At 54.6% G+C, this 17,180-nt stretch overlaps 1 protein-coding gene across 1 annotated transcript in view; it reads right to left on the reverse strand.

The window, feature by feature from the left end:
* The window catches only part of LOC140430251 (protein kinase C and casein kinase II substrate protein 3-like), a 244,603-nt gene that overhangs the window by 51,813 nt on the left and 175,610 nt on the right, over positions 1 to 17,180 (reverse strand). Inside the window, exons 6-7 of the mRNA XM_072517678.1 lie at positions 14,041 to 14,216; positions 407 to 527 (exon numbers count right to left, since the gene is read on the reverse strand). Of these exons, the coding sequence (XP_072373779.1) occupies positions 407 to 527; positions 14,041 to 14,216 (297 nt within the window). The remainder of the gene's footprint in view (positions 1 to 406; positions 528 to 14,040; positions 14,217 to 17,180) is intronic.

Below are 17,180 nucleotides of genomic sequence, written 5' to 3' on the forward strand. Positions count from 1 at the left end.
TCCAAACTAATACCACTGCCCCACTCTCCCCATAGCCCTGTATCAATCCCAAACTAATCCCACTGCCCCACTCTCTCCCCGTAACCCTATACCAATCCTAAACTAATCCACTGCCCCACTCTCTCCCCATAGCCCAATATCAATCGCCAAACTAATCCCACTGCCCCACTTTCTCGCTCTGTCCCCATTGCCCTGTATCAATCCCGTAACAGCCTCCCCGAATAGGTGCTGGAATGTGGCGATGAGGGGCTTTTCACAGTAACTTCATTTGAAGCCTACTTGTGACAATAAGTGATTTTCATTTTTTCATTTTCATAAAGGAACCCCACTGTCCTGCTCTCTCCATATATCCCTGTATTTTTATCTGCATCAATGGGGGGATGAAAGACAGGCGGAAGCCACTCACCTCAAACTGTGGCCAGTTCATGGTCATGCCGGGTCCGTGAGTGTTCTGCCACCATCGTAAATCTTCTTGGTCATTGGCTGAGGCGATGATCTGGTACAAATCTCGATAGATAGCTTGGAAACTGAAACAAGTCGACACCCAGCATCAGTTAAAATCATCATTGTTAGACATCCTCCAGCCAGACAAGACCAGCTCAGACTATGCCTCATGTCAGAATGGATAGCACGAGCACCATTGGGCTTTGCTAACTCTACAGACCTATCATTCATTATAATAGACCTGACCATCAGGATTCAAAGTATGGCCGTGTGTATTACACAATAACCAGAATGGCAATGTGGATGGACCAAGCTTCAGACAAAGGGAGTGACTGAGTCAATAAACTGGCCTGACTGGCTGCAGTCATTACTGGTGAGCCATGCCTTCAGCTTTTCGCCCAACACCAGTACAGCTTCCAAAAGGCCCGACAACAGCACATCTTTGAACAGGCACGGCAGACACTGGCACACATTCCAACAGGCCAAACAGACATCAGCACACATTCCAACAGGCCAGATCGACACAAGCACACCTTCAATAGGGCAGATGGACACTCGCATAGCTTCTAACAGGGCCGATAGACAATAGCACAACTTTCAACAGGCCGGATAGATGGCAGCACACCTTCTAACTGGCCACATAGACACGAGAACACCGTTCTGCAGGCCCGATAGAGACGAACACTACTTCCAACTGACCCGACAGACACCAGCACACCTTTCAACAGGCCTTAGACAGCAGCACACCTTCCAACAGGCCTTAGACAGCAGCACACTTTCAAACAGGCCCGGCAGACACCAGGACAACTTCCATCAGGTTTGATAGACACCAGCACATATTTCAACAGGGCGGAGAGACGCCAGCACACCTATCAACAAGCCGGATAAATGGCAGCAGACCACCCACCAGGCCGGAGGGACACCTGCAGACCTTTGAGAGGCATGATAGACACCAGCACATTTTCCGACAGGTGAGATAGACACCAGCACACCCTCCAACAAGACAGACAGACCAGCACACCTTCAAACTGGCTGCATAGACACCAGCACACCTTCCAACAGGCCTGATAGACACCAGCAAACTTCCGACAGACTCGATGGACACCAGCACCAGCTTGATTTCTCCCCTTCCACAAACATTCAAACCCCCCACCACCGATGAACAGTGGCAGCTGTGTGTACGATCTACAAGATGCATTGCAGTAACTCACCAAGGTTCCTCAGACAGCACCTTCGAAACTCACAACCACTACCATCTAGAAGGACAAGAGCAGCAGATACCTGGGAACACGACCACCTGGAGTTTCCCCTCGCATTCACTCACTACCCTGACTTGGGAAATATATCAGCGTTCCTTCGCGGTCATTGGGACAAAATCCTGGAACTTCCTCCCTAACAACACAGTGGGCGTATCTACACCTGAAGGACTGCAGCGGTTCAAGAAGGCACCACCACCTTCTGAAGGGCAACTAGGGGTGGGCAATAAATGCTGGCCTAACCGGAGACGCGCATATCCCATAAGTGAAAAAAAAAGCACACCTTCAAAAAAGGCCGGATAGACACCAGCACACCTTTCAACAGACCCAATAGACACCAGCACATTTTCCAACAGGCCCTAAAGAACCCAGCACACCTATCACAAAGCCCGACAGACACACCTACCAACAGGCCCGACAGACGCCCCTACCAACAGGCCCGACAGACGCACCTACCAACAGGCCCAACAGACACAACTACCAACAGACCCGACAGACACACCTACCAACAGGCCCGACAGACACACCTACCAACAGGCCCTGTAGACCCCTGCACACCTACCAACAGAGCCTATAGTCCCCTGCACACCTTCCAACAGAGTATGCACACCTTCCAACAAGCCCGAAAGACACCAGCACATCTTCCAAGTGGCTTGATATACACCAACACACATTTCAACTGGCAGGATAGACACCAACACACTTCCAACAGGCCCAATAATAATAATAATCTTTATTGTTGTCAGAAGTAGGCTTACATTAACACTGCAATGAAGTTACTGTGAAAATCCCCCAGTCGCCACATTGCTGTGCCTGTTCTGGTACACGGAGGGAGAATTCAGAATGTCCAGCTCACCTAACAGCACGTCTTTCGACCTTGTGGGTGGAAACAGGAGCACCCGGAGGAAACCGACGTAGACACAGGGAGAACGGTGAAGACTCCGCACAGACAGTGACCCAAGTGGGAATCGAACCTCGGAACGCTAGAGCTGTGAAGCACAGTATTAACCAGTGTGCTACCATGCTGTCCCCAGCACACCAGCTAAGACACCAGCACACATATGAACAGGCCAGATAGACATCAGCAGATCTTTCAACAGGCCCAATAGACTCCAGCACACCTTCCAACAGGCCAGATCGACACTAATACACCTTCCAACAGGTCCTATAGATAGGATTGGATTTGTTTATTGTCACGTGTACTCAGGTACAGTGAAAAGTATTTTTTTGCGAGCCGCTCAAACAGATCATTTAATACATAAAAAGAAAGAAAATGCATAATAGGGCAACACAAGGTCCACAATGAAATGAAATGAAAATTACTTGTCACAAGTAGGCTTCAAATGAAGTTACTGTGAAAAGCCCCTAGTCGCCACATTCCGGCGCCTGTTCGGGGAGGCTGGTACGGGAATTGAACCGTACTGCTGGCCTGCCTTGGTCTGCTTTCAAAGCCAGTGATTTAGCCGTGCGCTAAACCAGTAAATACATAGATACCGGCATCGGGTGAAGCATACAGGAGTGTAGTATTAATCAGGTCAGTCCATAAGAGGGAACGTTTAGGAGTCGTAACAGCGGGGAAGAAGCTGTTTTTGAATCTGTTCGTGCGTGTTCTCAGACTTTTGTATCTCCTGCCTAATGGAATAAGTTGGAAGAGTGAGTAAGCCGGGTGGGAGGGGTCTTTGATCTACACCAGGTGTAGATAGAGTTAATGGATGGGAGGCAGGTCCGTGCAATGGACTGGGTTGTGTTCATCACTCTCTGAAGTTTCTTGCGTTGTTGGGCCGAGCAGTTACCATACCAGGCAGCCACATAGCGCATCTGTAAAGATTGTTAAGGGTCAGTGTGGACATGCCGAATTTCCTTAGTTTCCTGTGGAAGTATAGGCGCTGTAGTGCTTTTTTGGTTGTAGTGTCGACGTGGGTGGACCAGATAGATTTTTGGTGATATGCACCCCATGGAATTTGAAACTGCTAACCATCTCCACCTCGTTGATGCTGACAGGGGTATGTACTTTACTGCCTGAAGTCAATGACCAGCTCTTTAGTTTTGCTGGCATTGAGGGCCAGATTGTTGTCGCTGCACCACTCCACTAGGTTCTCTATCTCCCTCCTGTATTCTGACTCGTCGTTATTCGAGATCCGGCCAACTGCGGTTGTGTCGTCAGAAAACTCGTAGATGGAGTTGGAACCAAATTTTGCCACGTAGTCGTGTGTGTATAGGGAGTATAGTAGCGGGCGAAGTATGCAGCCTTGGGGGCCCTGGTATTGAGGACTATTGTGGAGAAGGTGTTGTTGTTTATTCTTACTGATTGTGGTCTGTGGGTCAGAAAGTCGAGGATCCAGTTGCAAAGTGAGGAGCCCTAGGTTTTGGAGCTTTGCTGTGAGCTTGGCTGGGATTATAGTGTTGAAGGCGGAGCTGTAGTCAATAAACAGGAGTCTGGTGTAGGAGTCCTTGTTGTCGAGATGCTCTAGGGATGAGTGTAGGGCCAGGAAGATGGCGTCTGCTGTGGACAGGTTGCGGCGATATGCGAATTGCAGTGGATCTAGGCATTCTGGGAGTATGGAGTTGACGCGCTTCATGACCAACCTCTTGAAGCACTTCATTACGACTGAAGTCAGGGCCACCGGATGGTAGTCATTGAGGCACGCTGCCTGGTTCTTCTTTGGCACCGGAATGATAGTGGTCTTCTTGAAGCAGGTGGGGACCTTGGAGCGGAGTAGGGACAGGTTAAAGATATCTGCGAACACATCTACCAGCAGGTCCGCGCAGGCTCCGAGTGCACGGCCAGGGATCCCATCTGGACTGGTCGCCTTCTGAGGATTCACTTGCAGGAAGGCCGATCTGACTTCGGAAGCTGTGACAGTGGGTATGGGTGTGTTCTGGGCTGCTGGGGCACTCGACAGCGGATCGATGGTTTCCTGCTCGAACTGAGCATAGAATGTATTGAGTTCATCGGGGAGATACCAATACACTTTCCAACAGGCCCGATAGACAGCAGCCCAACAACCCGATATATACCAGTGCACCTTAATCATTGCAATGCAATGTAAGCCTACTTGTGATTATTATTACAACCAACCCGATAAACAAAAGCACAACTTCAAACAGGCCCGGCAGGCATCAGGCTCAATAGACACCAGCATCCCTAACAAGTCTGGATAGATTATCATAGATTATCATCGAATTTACAGCGCAGAAGGAGGCCATTCAGCCCATCGAGTTTGCACCGGCCCTTGGAAAGAGCACACTACCCAAGGTCAACACCTCCACCCTATCCCTATAACCCAGTAACCCCACACTACACGAAGGGCAATTTTGGACACTATGGGCAATTTATCATGGCCAATCAACCTAACCTGCACATCTTTGGACTGTGGGAGGAAACCGGAGCACCCGGAGGAAACCCACGCACATACGGGGAGGATGTGCAGACTCCGCATAGACAGTGACCCAAGCCGGAATCGAACCTGGGACCCTGCAGCTGTGAAGCAATTGTGCTATCCACAATGCTACCGTGCTGCCCGCATACCAGCACACATTCCAACAGGCCCGATAGACACCAGCACACCTTCCAACAGGCCCAATAGACACCAGCACACCTTCCAACAGGCCCAATAGACACCAGCACACCTTCCAACAGGCTCAATAGACTCCAGCACACATTCCAACAGGCCCAATAGGCACCAGCACACCTTCCAACAGGCCCGATAGACACCAGCACACCTTCCAACAGGCCCGATAGACACCAGCACACCTTCCAACAAGCCCGATAGACACCAGCACACCTTCCAACAGGCCCGATAGACACCAGCACACCTTCCAACAAGCCCGATAGACACCAGCACACCTTCCAACAAGCCCGATAGACACCAGCACACCTTCCAACAGGCCCGATAGACACCAGCACACCTTCCAACAGGCCCGATAGACACCAGCACACCTTCCAACAGGCCCGATAGACACCAGCACACCTTCCAACAGGCCCGATAGACACCAGCACACCTTCCAACAGGCCCGATAGACACCAGCACACCTTCAACAAGCCCGATAAGACACCAGCACACCTTCCAACAGGCCCGATAAACATCATCACACCTTAAAAAAGCACAACACCAGCACACCTTCAAACAAGCCAGATATGTCATCAGCAGACCTTTCAGCAGGCCCAAAAGACACCAGCACACCTTTCAGAAGGCCCAATAGACACCAGCACACCTCCAAACAGGCCGCATAGACACCAGCACATGTTTCAGCAGGCCGGCTAGAACAAAGAACAAAAACAGTACAGCACAGGAACAGGCCCTTCGGCCCTCCAAGCTTGCGCCGACCATGCTGCCCGTCTAAACTAAAATCTTCCACACTGCCGGGATCCGTATCTCTCTATTCCCATCCTATTCATGTATTTGTCAAGATGCCCCTTAAACGTCACTGTTGTTAACACCGTCAACAGGCCTCAGAGAGAACTGAACAAATTCCAACAGACTCGATAGAAACCAGCACAGCTTCCAACAGGCCAGATAGACACCAGCACATGTTTCAGCAGGTGAGGTAGACACCAACCCACCTCCGGACAAGCCCCATAGGCACCAGCACATCTTCCAGCGGATGTTATAGACACCAGTACACCAACCACAGGCCCGATACATACCAACGCACCGTTCAACAGGCCGGATAAACAACAGCACACCTTCCGAAAGGCCCAATAGAGACCAGACACGATAAACACTAGCACACCTTCCAACAGGCTCAATAGACAAAAGCACAACCTGCAACAGGCCCAATAGAAACCAGCACACTTTCTAAAGGCCCTATAGACATCAGCATATAGAAAACAGACATAGAAAGATAAAAGGTAGGAGCATGATGAGGTCATTAAGAACTTCGAGCCTGCTCCGCCATTCGTCACGATCATTGCTGAACGTCCAACTCAATCGCCTAATCGTGCTTTCCCCCCATAATCCTTGATCCCATTCACCTCAAGTGCTATATCTAGCACATCTTCCAACAGGCCGGAGACACACCAGCGGACCTTCCAATAAGACCGATAGATGCCAGCACACCTTTGAACAGGCATGACACCAACACACCTTCCAAAATTACAACAGCAGCACACCTTCCAACAGGCCAGATAGACACCAGCACACATACCAAGAGGCCCGTTAGACACCAGCACACCTTCGAACGGGCCAGATAGTTCCCAAAACCCCTTTCACAGGCCCAATAGACACCAGCACAACTCAAAACTGACCGCATAGACACCACAACATGTTTCAGCAGGCCCGATAGACACCAGCACACCTTTCAACAGACCCGAAAGAAACCAGCACACCTTCTAACAGGCCGGATAGGAAGCAGCACACCTTCCAACAGACCCAATAAAAAGCAGAACACCTCTAACAGGCCTTAAACACCAGCACACCCTCCAATAGGCCGGAGAGATACCGCACTACTTCCAACAGGCCCCGATAGACATTAGCACACTTTCCAACAGGCCTGATAGACACCAGCAAACCTTCCAACAGGCCCGATAGACACCAGCACACCTTCCAATAGGCCCATTAGACACCAGAACACCTTCCAACAGGCCCGATAGACACCAGCACACCTTCCAATAGGCCCAATAGACACCAGAACACCTTCCAACAGGCCCAATAGACACCAGCACACCTTCCAATAGGCCCAATAGACACCAGAACACCTTCCAACAGGCTTGATAGATGCCAGCACACCTTCCAACAGGCCCGATAGATGCCAGTGCATCTTCAAACAGGCTTGATAGATACCAGCACACCTTCCAACAGTTTTGATAAACACCACCGCACCTTCCAATAGACACCAGCACATCTTCCAACAAGCCCCGATCGACACCAGCACACTTTCCAACAGGCCCCGACAGACATCAACACACATTTCAACTGGCCCAATTGTGTTGCTAACTTTTGGTTGGCTCTTAAATGTTGCCCGTTGTATCTTGACTGAATTTGCTCTGTTTCTATAACCTTTGCTCTAGCGTCGCCAGGTATCTTTATGATACCGCCACGAGGTTCAAGTTCAAGTACTGATCAATAACTCGACACACCAATTAGTAAGATTCAAATCAAAACACATTTATTATACACAGTAAATCACTACTCATGCATAAACTCTACTTTCTAGACTATTCTCTATCACTAAAAAGCCGATACTTAGCTTCGGAATTGGCCCACCAGGTCAGGGGAACAAATGGCCTTTTGTTCGATCTGTGTCTGCAGGATTCAAAAGCTGGTATGGACTGGTAGCTAAGAGCGCCCATCTCGTAGCGTGCATTGACTGGAGACTTACTTGGTTGATGTGGCAGCTTAGACAGTTCACTCTCAAGGGTTGATTCGAGTTGCTGAGTGCCCCTGCCAAGAAGACCGATTTAAACTTGGGGGCTCTACTTTATAGTCCCCAGGGGCTTCCTTCCCTTCGGGGCGGACCCCGTATCTGGTTCCAAGTGACTGGACTACGTTTCGATCACTTGGCTCTATTTCTCCAATACTGGAGTTGTTCCCTAATCGCTGGGCGGTCCCCGAGTGTCTGTTGGTCTTCCTTTGTCTTGTCTCCTGCTGGCGCCGAGGAGTCTGGCTTGGCCTTATTCACCTTAAATGTTTCGATTGTTCCCGGGGATCGCTCATTAGTATGCAGATGGCTGTGAGTTTCAGTGCTGTCTGGGCTTTTGCAAGTTCTAATATACAGGATTTTTGCACTTGCTAGTTTTTGCCTGTGTTGGCTGAATTTCCCTGTAGTCTTTGCAGATCTCCATTTTAAGTCGGGAAGTGGCCAACCCAGGTGGCTACAATTGACACCAGCACAGCTTCCAAAAAGCTCGATAGACACAAGCAGACCTTTGAAATGGAGACACACCACCATAGTAGCACAGTGGTTAGCACAGTTGCTTCACAGTTCCAGGGTCCCAGGTTTGATTCCCGGCTTGGGTCACTGTCTGTGTGGAGTCTGCACGTTCTCCCCGTGTCTGCGTGGGTTTCTTCCGGGTGCTCCGGTTTCCTCCCACAGTCCAAAGATGTGCAGGTTAGGTGGATTGACCATGATAAATTTCCCTTAGTGTTCAAAAATGGTTAGGTGTGGTTACGGGGATAGTGTGGGGGTGTGGTGATAGGGTGGAGGTGTGGGTTTAGGTGGGGTGCTCTTTCCAAGGGCCAGTGCAGACTCGAGGGGTCGAATGGCCTCCTTCGGCACTGTAAATTCTATACCTTCCAAAAGGCCGGAGAGCCACCAGGATCCCTTCAACCAGGTCCGAGACACACCAGCACACTTTCCAACAGGCCTTAGACACCAACACACTTTCCAACAGGCCAGATAGACACCAGCACACTTTCCAACAGGCCAGGTAGACACCAGCACACTTTTCAACAGGCCAGGTAGACACCAGCACACTTTTCAACAGGCCAGGTAGACACCAGCTCTCTTTCCAACAGGCCTTAGGCACCAGCACACATTCCAACAGGCCAGGTAGACACCAGCACACTTTCCAACAGGCCAGGTAGACACCAGCACACTTTCCAACAGGCCAGGTAGACACCAGCACACTTTCCAGCAGGCCTTAGGCACCAGCATACTTTCCATCAGGCCTTAGGCACCAGCACACTTTCCAGCAGGCCTTAGGCACCAGCCCTCTTTCCAACAGGCCTTAGGCACCAGCACACTTTCCAACGGGCACAATACCAACACATCTTCCAACAGGCCTGATAGACATCAGCCCTAAAGATCCCAGTACACCATTTAGAGAGCCGAGTAGACACCAGCAAACCGACCAACAGGCCCCCTAGACTCATGCAGACCTTCCGAACAGGCCTAATTGACACCAACGCACTTTTCAACAGGCCCGAGAGACACCACCGCATCATCCAACAAGCCCCGATAGACACCAGCACACCTTCCAACAAGCCACGATAGACACCAGCACACCTTCCAACAAGCCCAGATAGACACCAGCACACCTTCCAACAGGCCCGATAGACACCAGCACACCTTCCAACAGGCACGATAGACACCAGCACACCTTCCAACAGGCACGATAGACACCAGCACACCTTCCAACAAGCCCTGATAGACACCAGCACACCTTCCAACAGGCCCGATAGACACCAGCACACCTTCCAACAGGCACGATAGACACCAGCACACCTTCCAACAAGCCCTGATAGGCACCAGCCCACCTTCCAACAGGCCCCGATAGACACCAGCACACCTTCCAATAGGCCAGATAGATGACAGCACAACTTCAAACAGGCTCGATATACACCAACACTCATTTCAACTGGCCCACTTGACACCAGCACAGCTTCCAAAAGGCTCGGTAGACACAAGCAGACCTTCAAAATGGAGAGACACCACCGCGGTAGCACAGGGGTTAGCACAGTTGCTTCACAGCTCCAGGGTCCCAGGTTAGATTCCCCACTGGGTCCCTGTCTGTGCGGAGTCTGCACGTTCTCCCCGTGTCTGCGTGGGTTTCTTCCGGGCGCCCTGGTTTCCTCCCACAGTCCAAAGGTGTGCAGGTTAGGTGGGTTGGCTATGCTAAATTGGCTTTTTATGTCCAAAAATGGTTAGGTGGGGTTACGGGGATAGTGTGGGAGTGTGGTAATAGGGTGGAGGAGTGGGTTTAGGTGGGGTGCTCTTTCCAAGGGCCGGTGCAGACTCAATGGGCCGAATGGCCTCCTTCAGCACTGTAAACTCTATACCTCCAAAAAGGCCGGAGAGCCACCAGGATCCCTTCAACCAGGTCCGAGAGACACCAGCACACTTTCCAACAGGCCTTAGACACCAACACACCCTCTAACAGACTCGATAGACACTAACACCTTCCAACAGGCCAGATAGACACCAGCACACTTTCCAACAGGCCAGATAGACACCAGCACACGTTCCAACAGGCCCGAGAGACACCAGCACACTTCCCAACAGGCCTTAGACACCAACACACCCTCTAACAGACTTGATAAGACACTAACACCTTCCAACAGGCCAGATAGACACCATCATAGTTTCCAAAGGGCCAGATAGACACCAGCACACTTTCCAACGGGCCTTAGACACCAGCACACTTTCCAACAGGCACAACTCCAACATACCTGCCAATAGCATGACACCCAACACATCTTCCAACAGGCCCGATAGACAGCAACACATTTTTTAACAGACCCTAAAGATCCCAGCACACCATTTAGAGAGCCGAGTAGACACCAGCACACCTACCAACAGGCCCTCTAGACCTATGCAGACCTTCTGAACAGGCCTAATAGGCACCAACGCACTTTTCAACAGGCCCGAGAGACACCAGTGCATCATCCAATAATCCCAATTGACTCCAGCACACCTTACAACAATCCCAACAGATGCCAGCACACTTTCCAACAGACCTGATAGTCGACCACACAACATCAACCAGGCCTGCAGGACACCAGCATACCTTCCAACAGGCCTGATAGACACCAGCACACCTTCCAACAGGCCTGATAGACACCAGCACACCTTCCAACAGGCCCGATAGACACAGTATAACTTTGAACGAGCTTGGTTGACAAAAGCACACCTTCCTACAGGCCAGGTAGACACCAGCACACCTTCAAACAGACCAGATAGACACCAGCACACTTTACAACGGGACAGATAGACACCAGCACACCTTCCAACAGGCCAAATAGACACCAGCACATCTTCCAACAGGCCAAATAGTCACCAGCACACCTTCCAACTGGCCAAATAGACATAGAACATAGAATATACAGTGCAGAGGAGGCCATTTGGCCCATCAAATCTGCACCGACAGACTTAAGCCCTCACTTCCATCCTATCCCCGTAACTCAATAACCCCTCCTAACCTTTTTGGTCACTAAGGGCAATTTATCATGGCCAATCCACCTAACCTGTACGTCTTTGGACTGTGGGAGGAAGCCGGAGCGCCCGGAGGAAACCCTCGCAGACACAGGGAGAATGTGCAGACTCCGCACAGACAGTGACCCAGTGGAGAATCGAACCTGGGACGCTGGAGCTGTGAAGCCACAGTGCTATCCACTTGTGCTACCGTGCTGCCCAAAAGCACACCTTCCAACAGACACCTGCACACCTTCGAACTGGCCAGATAGACACCAGCACACGTTCCAAAAGGCCCAGCAGACACCTGCAAACCTTCCAACAAGCTTGATAAACACCAACATATCTTCCAACAGACAAAACAGACACTCACATACCTTCCAACAGGCCAGTTAGACACCAGCACACCTTACAAGAGGCCAGATAGGTGACAGCACACCTTCTAACTGGCCAGATAGATACCAGCACACCTTCAAACTGACCAGACAGACACCAGCACACTTGACAACAGGCCCATTGGACACCAGCACAACTTCCACCAGACAGGATAGACACCAGCATATTTTCCAACAGGCCAGGTAGACACCAGCTGACCTTACAACAGGCGGGATAGATACCAGCTGACCTTACAACAGGCGGGATAGATACCAGCTGACCTTACAACAGGCGAGATAGACACCTGCGCACCTTCCAACAGGTCCAATAGACAGCAGCACAGCTTCCAACAGGCCCGATAAACTCCAGAACACATTCCAACAGGCCCGTTAAGACATCAGCACACATTCCAAAAGTGTGACAGAGCAAACCTTCCAACAGAGACCACAGACACCAGTACACATTCCAACGGGCCCGATAGACACCAGCACAACTTCCAACAGATCCAACAGCACACCTTCCAACAGGCTTGATAGACACCAGCAGACCTTCCAACAGGCCCGATAGACACCAGCACATCTTCCAACAGACCCGTTGACACCGGCACATCTTCCTACAGGCCAGATGCCACAAGGATCTGTTCTGTTCTGGGGCTGTTGCTATTTGTCATTTTTACCAATGACCTAGAGGAGGGCGCAGAAGGGTGGGTGAGTAAATTTGCAGACGACACTAAAGTCGGTGGTGTTGTCGACAGTGCGGAAGGATGTAGCAGGTTACAGAGGGACATAGATAAGCTGCAGAGCTGGGCTGAGAGGTGGCAAATGGAGTTTAATGTAGAGAAGTGTGAGGTGATTCACTTTGGAAGGAATAACAGGAATGCGGAATATTTGGCTAATGGTAAAGTTCTTGGAAGTGTGGATGAGCAGAGGGATCTAGGTGTCCATGTACATAGATCCCTGAAAGTTGCCACCCAGGTTGATAGGATTGTGAAGAAGGCCTATGGAGTGTTGGCCTTTATTGGTAGAGGGATTGAGGTCCGGAGTCATGAGGTCATGTTGCAGCTGTACAAAACTCTGGTACGGCCGCATTTGGAGTATTGCGTACAGTTCTGGTCACCGCATTATAGGAAGGACGTGGAAGCTTTGGAGCGGGTGCAGAGGAGATTTACCAGGATGTTGCCTGGTATGGAGGGAAAATCTTATGAGGAAAGGCTGATGGACTTGAGGTTGTTTTCGTTGGAGAGAAGAAGGTTAAGAGGAGACTTAATAGAGGCATACAAAATGATCAGGGGGTTAGATAGGGTGGACAGTGAGAGCCTTCTCCCGCGGATGGAAATGGCTAGCACGAGGGGACATAGCTTTAAACTGAGGGGTAATAGATATAGGACAGAGGTCAGAGGTAGGTTCTTTACGCAAAGAGTGGTGAGGCCGTGGAATGCCCTACCTGCAAAAGTAGTGAACTCGCCAACATTGAGGGCATTTAAAAGTTTATTGGATAAGCATATGGATGATAATGGCATAGTGTAGGTTAGATGGCTTTTGTTTCGGTGCAACATCGTGGGCCGAAGGGCCTGTACTGCGCTGCATCGTTTTATGTTCTATAGACAGCAGCGCACCTTCCAATAGGCCAGATAAAAACCAACACACCTTCCAACAGGCCAGACAGACACCAGCACGCCTTACAACTGGCCGGAAACACACCAGCGCAACTTCGAATAGGTCCAATAGATACCAGCAGACTTTCCAACAGGCCCGATAGACACCAGCACACATTCCAAAGGGCCCGATTACAGCACATCATCCAACGGGCCCTCTACCTGCACACCTTCCAAGAGGCTGATTGGGAACACGTATGTTTTACGTTCTCATTATCTCATCCCTCCCATCCCAACATTGCAACCCTCACAGCAACCTAGATTCCTGAACGGGCATTAGAACCCCTCTGGTGGGCCTGCTCCGGCTCACCGTACACATGATGCTGTTAATGTTCAGCACCAGATTGTTGGGTCATCAGATTTCACAGCCACTAACTCCATCCCAAAACCTGCTTGCGGGTTTTCTTCCCTATCCCCTCTCCCAAACCCACAGTGCACCACTGACCCTACCTCTCTCACCTGTCGTAACTGGAGACGTCAAGGTGTTTGTGAAATTCCAGCAGGATGTCCTTGAAGAATCGGAGACGTTTCCTCTCAAAATCCTGGCAGCTATCAAACACCTGCTCCATGTCCTCCATGTATTTGGGGTTGTATTTGTTGAGCTCCTCCAGAGCTTTCTCATAGCGCTCGTGACCCTAAGCACAAATAACAGCCATATTATTGCTCAATACAATGCCAAACTGTCAACTCCATCTGTCCCTGAGCCTTCAACACCCTTGCCTTCCGACTAACCCATCATCCCCTCCCTCACTGAGCCTTCATCTGGAATGCCCACAACTGCCCAGCTTTGCTCTGTCAAACTCAGCCCTTCCCACAGACAAAATCCTGCTGTTCATATTCCCAATCTCTCCCTCACTCTTCCTTTCTCCAGCACTCCATCGTTGCCTCTACTCTCCTTCCATCTCTCTCTCCCTACCTCCCTCTCCCTCACCCGTGCTCCCTGTATCTCCCGCGCACACCACCCCCTCCCACGTTCTCCCTCCATCACCCTCACCATCTCACGCGCTACCTCCCTCTCTCATGCCCTGGCGCCGTCCCTCACTCAGCAACGCGCCACCCTCCCTCACCTTCACATGCCCGCTCTCCCTCTCTCCCCTTCGCGCTCCCTCTCTCTCCCCCTCGCGCTCCCTCCCTCCCCCTCACTCGCCAGTCACCTTCCCTCGTGCTCCCTCTCCCCCCCTCCCTCGCGCTCCCTCTCCCCCTCCCTCGCACGCCCTCTCCCCCCTCCCTCGTGCACCCTCTCACCCTCCCTCGCGCGCCCACACGCGCCCCTCTCCCCCCTCCCTCACGCTCCCATTCCCCCTCCCCTCGCACCCCCTCTCCCCAGCGCACCCTCTCCCCTCCCCTCGCGCCCCCTTACCCTAGCTCCCACTCCCCATCTCTCGTGCTCCCTCTCCCCCCTCCCTCGCACTCCCTCTCCCCCTCCCCCTGCCTCGCGCTCCCTCTCGCCCTCCCCCCCTCCCTCGCGCTCCCTCTCCCCCACCCTCGCATTCTCCCTCCACTTCCCTCATGCTCCCTCTCCCCATCGCCCTCCCCTCGTGCTCCCTCTCCCCCTTACTTCGCGCTCCCTCCCCCCCTTCCCTCGCGCTCCCTCTCCCCTTACCTCGCGCTCCCTCCCCCCCCCTCCCTCACGCTCCCATTCCCCCTCCCCTCGCACCCCCTCCCCCCAGCGCTCCCTCTCCCCCTCCCCTCGCGCCCCCTTACCCTAGCTCCCACTCCCCATCTCTCGTGCTCACTCTCCCCCTCCCTCGCACTTCCTCTCCCCCTCCCCCTGCCTCGCGCTCCCCTCTCCGCCCTCCCCCCCCTCCCTCGCGCTCCCTCTCCCCCACCCTCGCATTCTCCCTCCACTTCCCTCATGCTCCCTCTCCCCATCGCCCTCCCCTCGTGCTCCCTCTCCCCCTTCCCTCGCTCTCCCTCTCCCCCTCCCCTCGCGCTCCCTCTCCCCCTCCCCTCGCGCTCCCTCTCCCCCTCCCCTCGTGCTCCCTCTCCCCCTCCCCTCGCGCTCCCCGCTCCCCTCCCCCTCCCTCTCCCCCTCCCTCGTGCTCCCTCTCGCGCTCCCTCTCCCCCTCGCGCTCCCTCTCCCCCTCCCCTCGTGCTCCCTCTCCCCCTCTCCCCTCCCTCGCGCTCCCTCTCCCCCTCGCGCTCCCTCTCCCCCTCCCTCGTGCTCCCTCTCCCCCTCTCCCCTCCCTCGCGCTCCCTCTCCCCCTCCCTCGTGCTCCCTCTCCCCTCCCTCGCGCTCCCTCTCCCCCTCCCTCGTGCTCCCTCTCCCCCTCCCTCGCATTCCCCCTCCCCTTCCCTCACGCTCTCTCTCCCCCTCCTCCATGCTCCCTCTACCCACTCTCCCCCTCGCGCTCCCTCTACCCACTCTCCCCCTCCCTCTACCCACTCTCCCCCCTCCCTCGCGCTCCCTCTACCCACTCTCCCCCTCCCTCTACCCACTCTCCCCCTCCCTCGCGCTCCCTCTACCCACTCTCCCCCTCCCTCGCGCTCCCTCTCCCCGCGCTCCCTCTCCCCGCGCTCCCTCTCCCCTCCCCCTCCCCGCGCACCCCCTCCCCCTCCCCCTCCCCGCGCACCCCCCTCCCCGCGCTCCCTCTCCCCCTCCCACCCCCTCCCCGCGCACCCCCCTCCCCGCGCACCCCCTCCCCCTCCCCCGCGCACCCCCTCCCCGCGCACCCCCTCCCCCTCCCCGCGCACCCCCTCCCCCTCCCCGCGCACCCCCTCCCGCGCACCCCCTCCCCCTCCCCCGCGCACCCCCTCCCCCTCCCCGGGCACCCCCTCCCCGCGCACCCCTCCCCCTCCCCGCGCACCCCCTCCCCGCGCACCCCCTCCCCCTCCCGCACCCCTCCCCGCGCACCCCCTCCCCGCGCACCCCCTCCCCCTCCCCGCGCACCCCTCCCCGCGCACCCCCTCCCCCTCCCCGCGCACCCCCTCCCCGCGCACCCCCCTCCCCCTCCCCCGCGCACCCCCTCCCCCTCCCCGCGCACCCCCCTCCCCCTCCCCGCGCACCCCCTCCCCCTCCCCGCGCACCCCCTCCCCCTCCCCCGCTCTCCCCCTCCCCCGCTCACCCCCTCCCCCTCCCCGCTCTCCCCCTCCCCGCTCACCCCCTCCCCCTCCCCGCGCACCCCCTCCCCCTCCCGCGCACCCCCTCCCCCCCTCCCCCGCGCACCCCCCTCCCCCTCCCCCGCGCACCCTCCTCCCCTCCCCGCGCACCCTCTCCCCCTCCCCGCGCACCCTCTCCCCCCTCCCCCGCGCACCCTCTCCCCCCTCCCCGCGCACCCTCTCCCCCTCCCCGCGCACCCTCCTCCCCTCCCCGCGCACCCTCTCCCCCTCCCCGCGCACCCTCTCCTCCCCTCCCCGCGCACCCTCTCCCCCTCCCCGCGCCACCCTCTCCCCCTCCCCGCGCACCCTCTCCCCCTCCCGCGCACCCTCTCCCCCTCCCCGCGCACCCTCTCCCTCCCGCGCACCCTCTCCCCTCCCCGCGCACCCTCTCCCCCCTCCCCCGCGCACCCTCTCCCCCTCCCCGCGCAATCTCCCTCCCCCTCCCCGCGCAATCTCCCTCCCCCTCCCCGCGCAATCTCCCTCCCCCCTCCCCGCGCAAT

This window comes from Scyliorhinus torazame, chromosome 10 (genome assembly GCF_047496885.1).
Source record: "Scyliorhinus torazame isolate Kashiwa2021f chromosome 10, sScyTor2.1, whole genome shotgun sequence".
Taxonomy (NCBI): domain Eukaryota; kingdom Metazoa; phylum Chordata; class Chondrichthyes; order Carcharhiniformes; family Scyliorhinidae; genus Scyliorhinus; species Scyliorhinus torazame.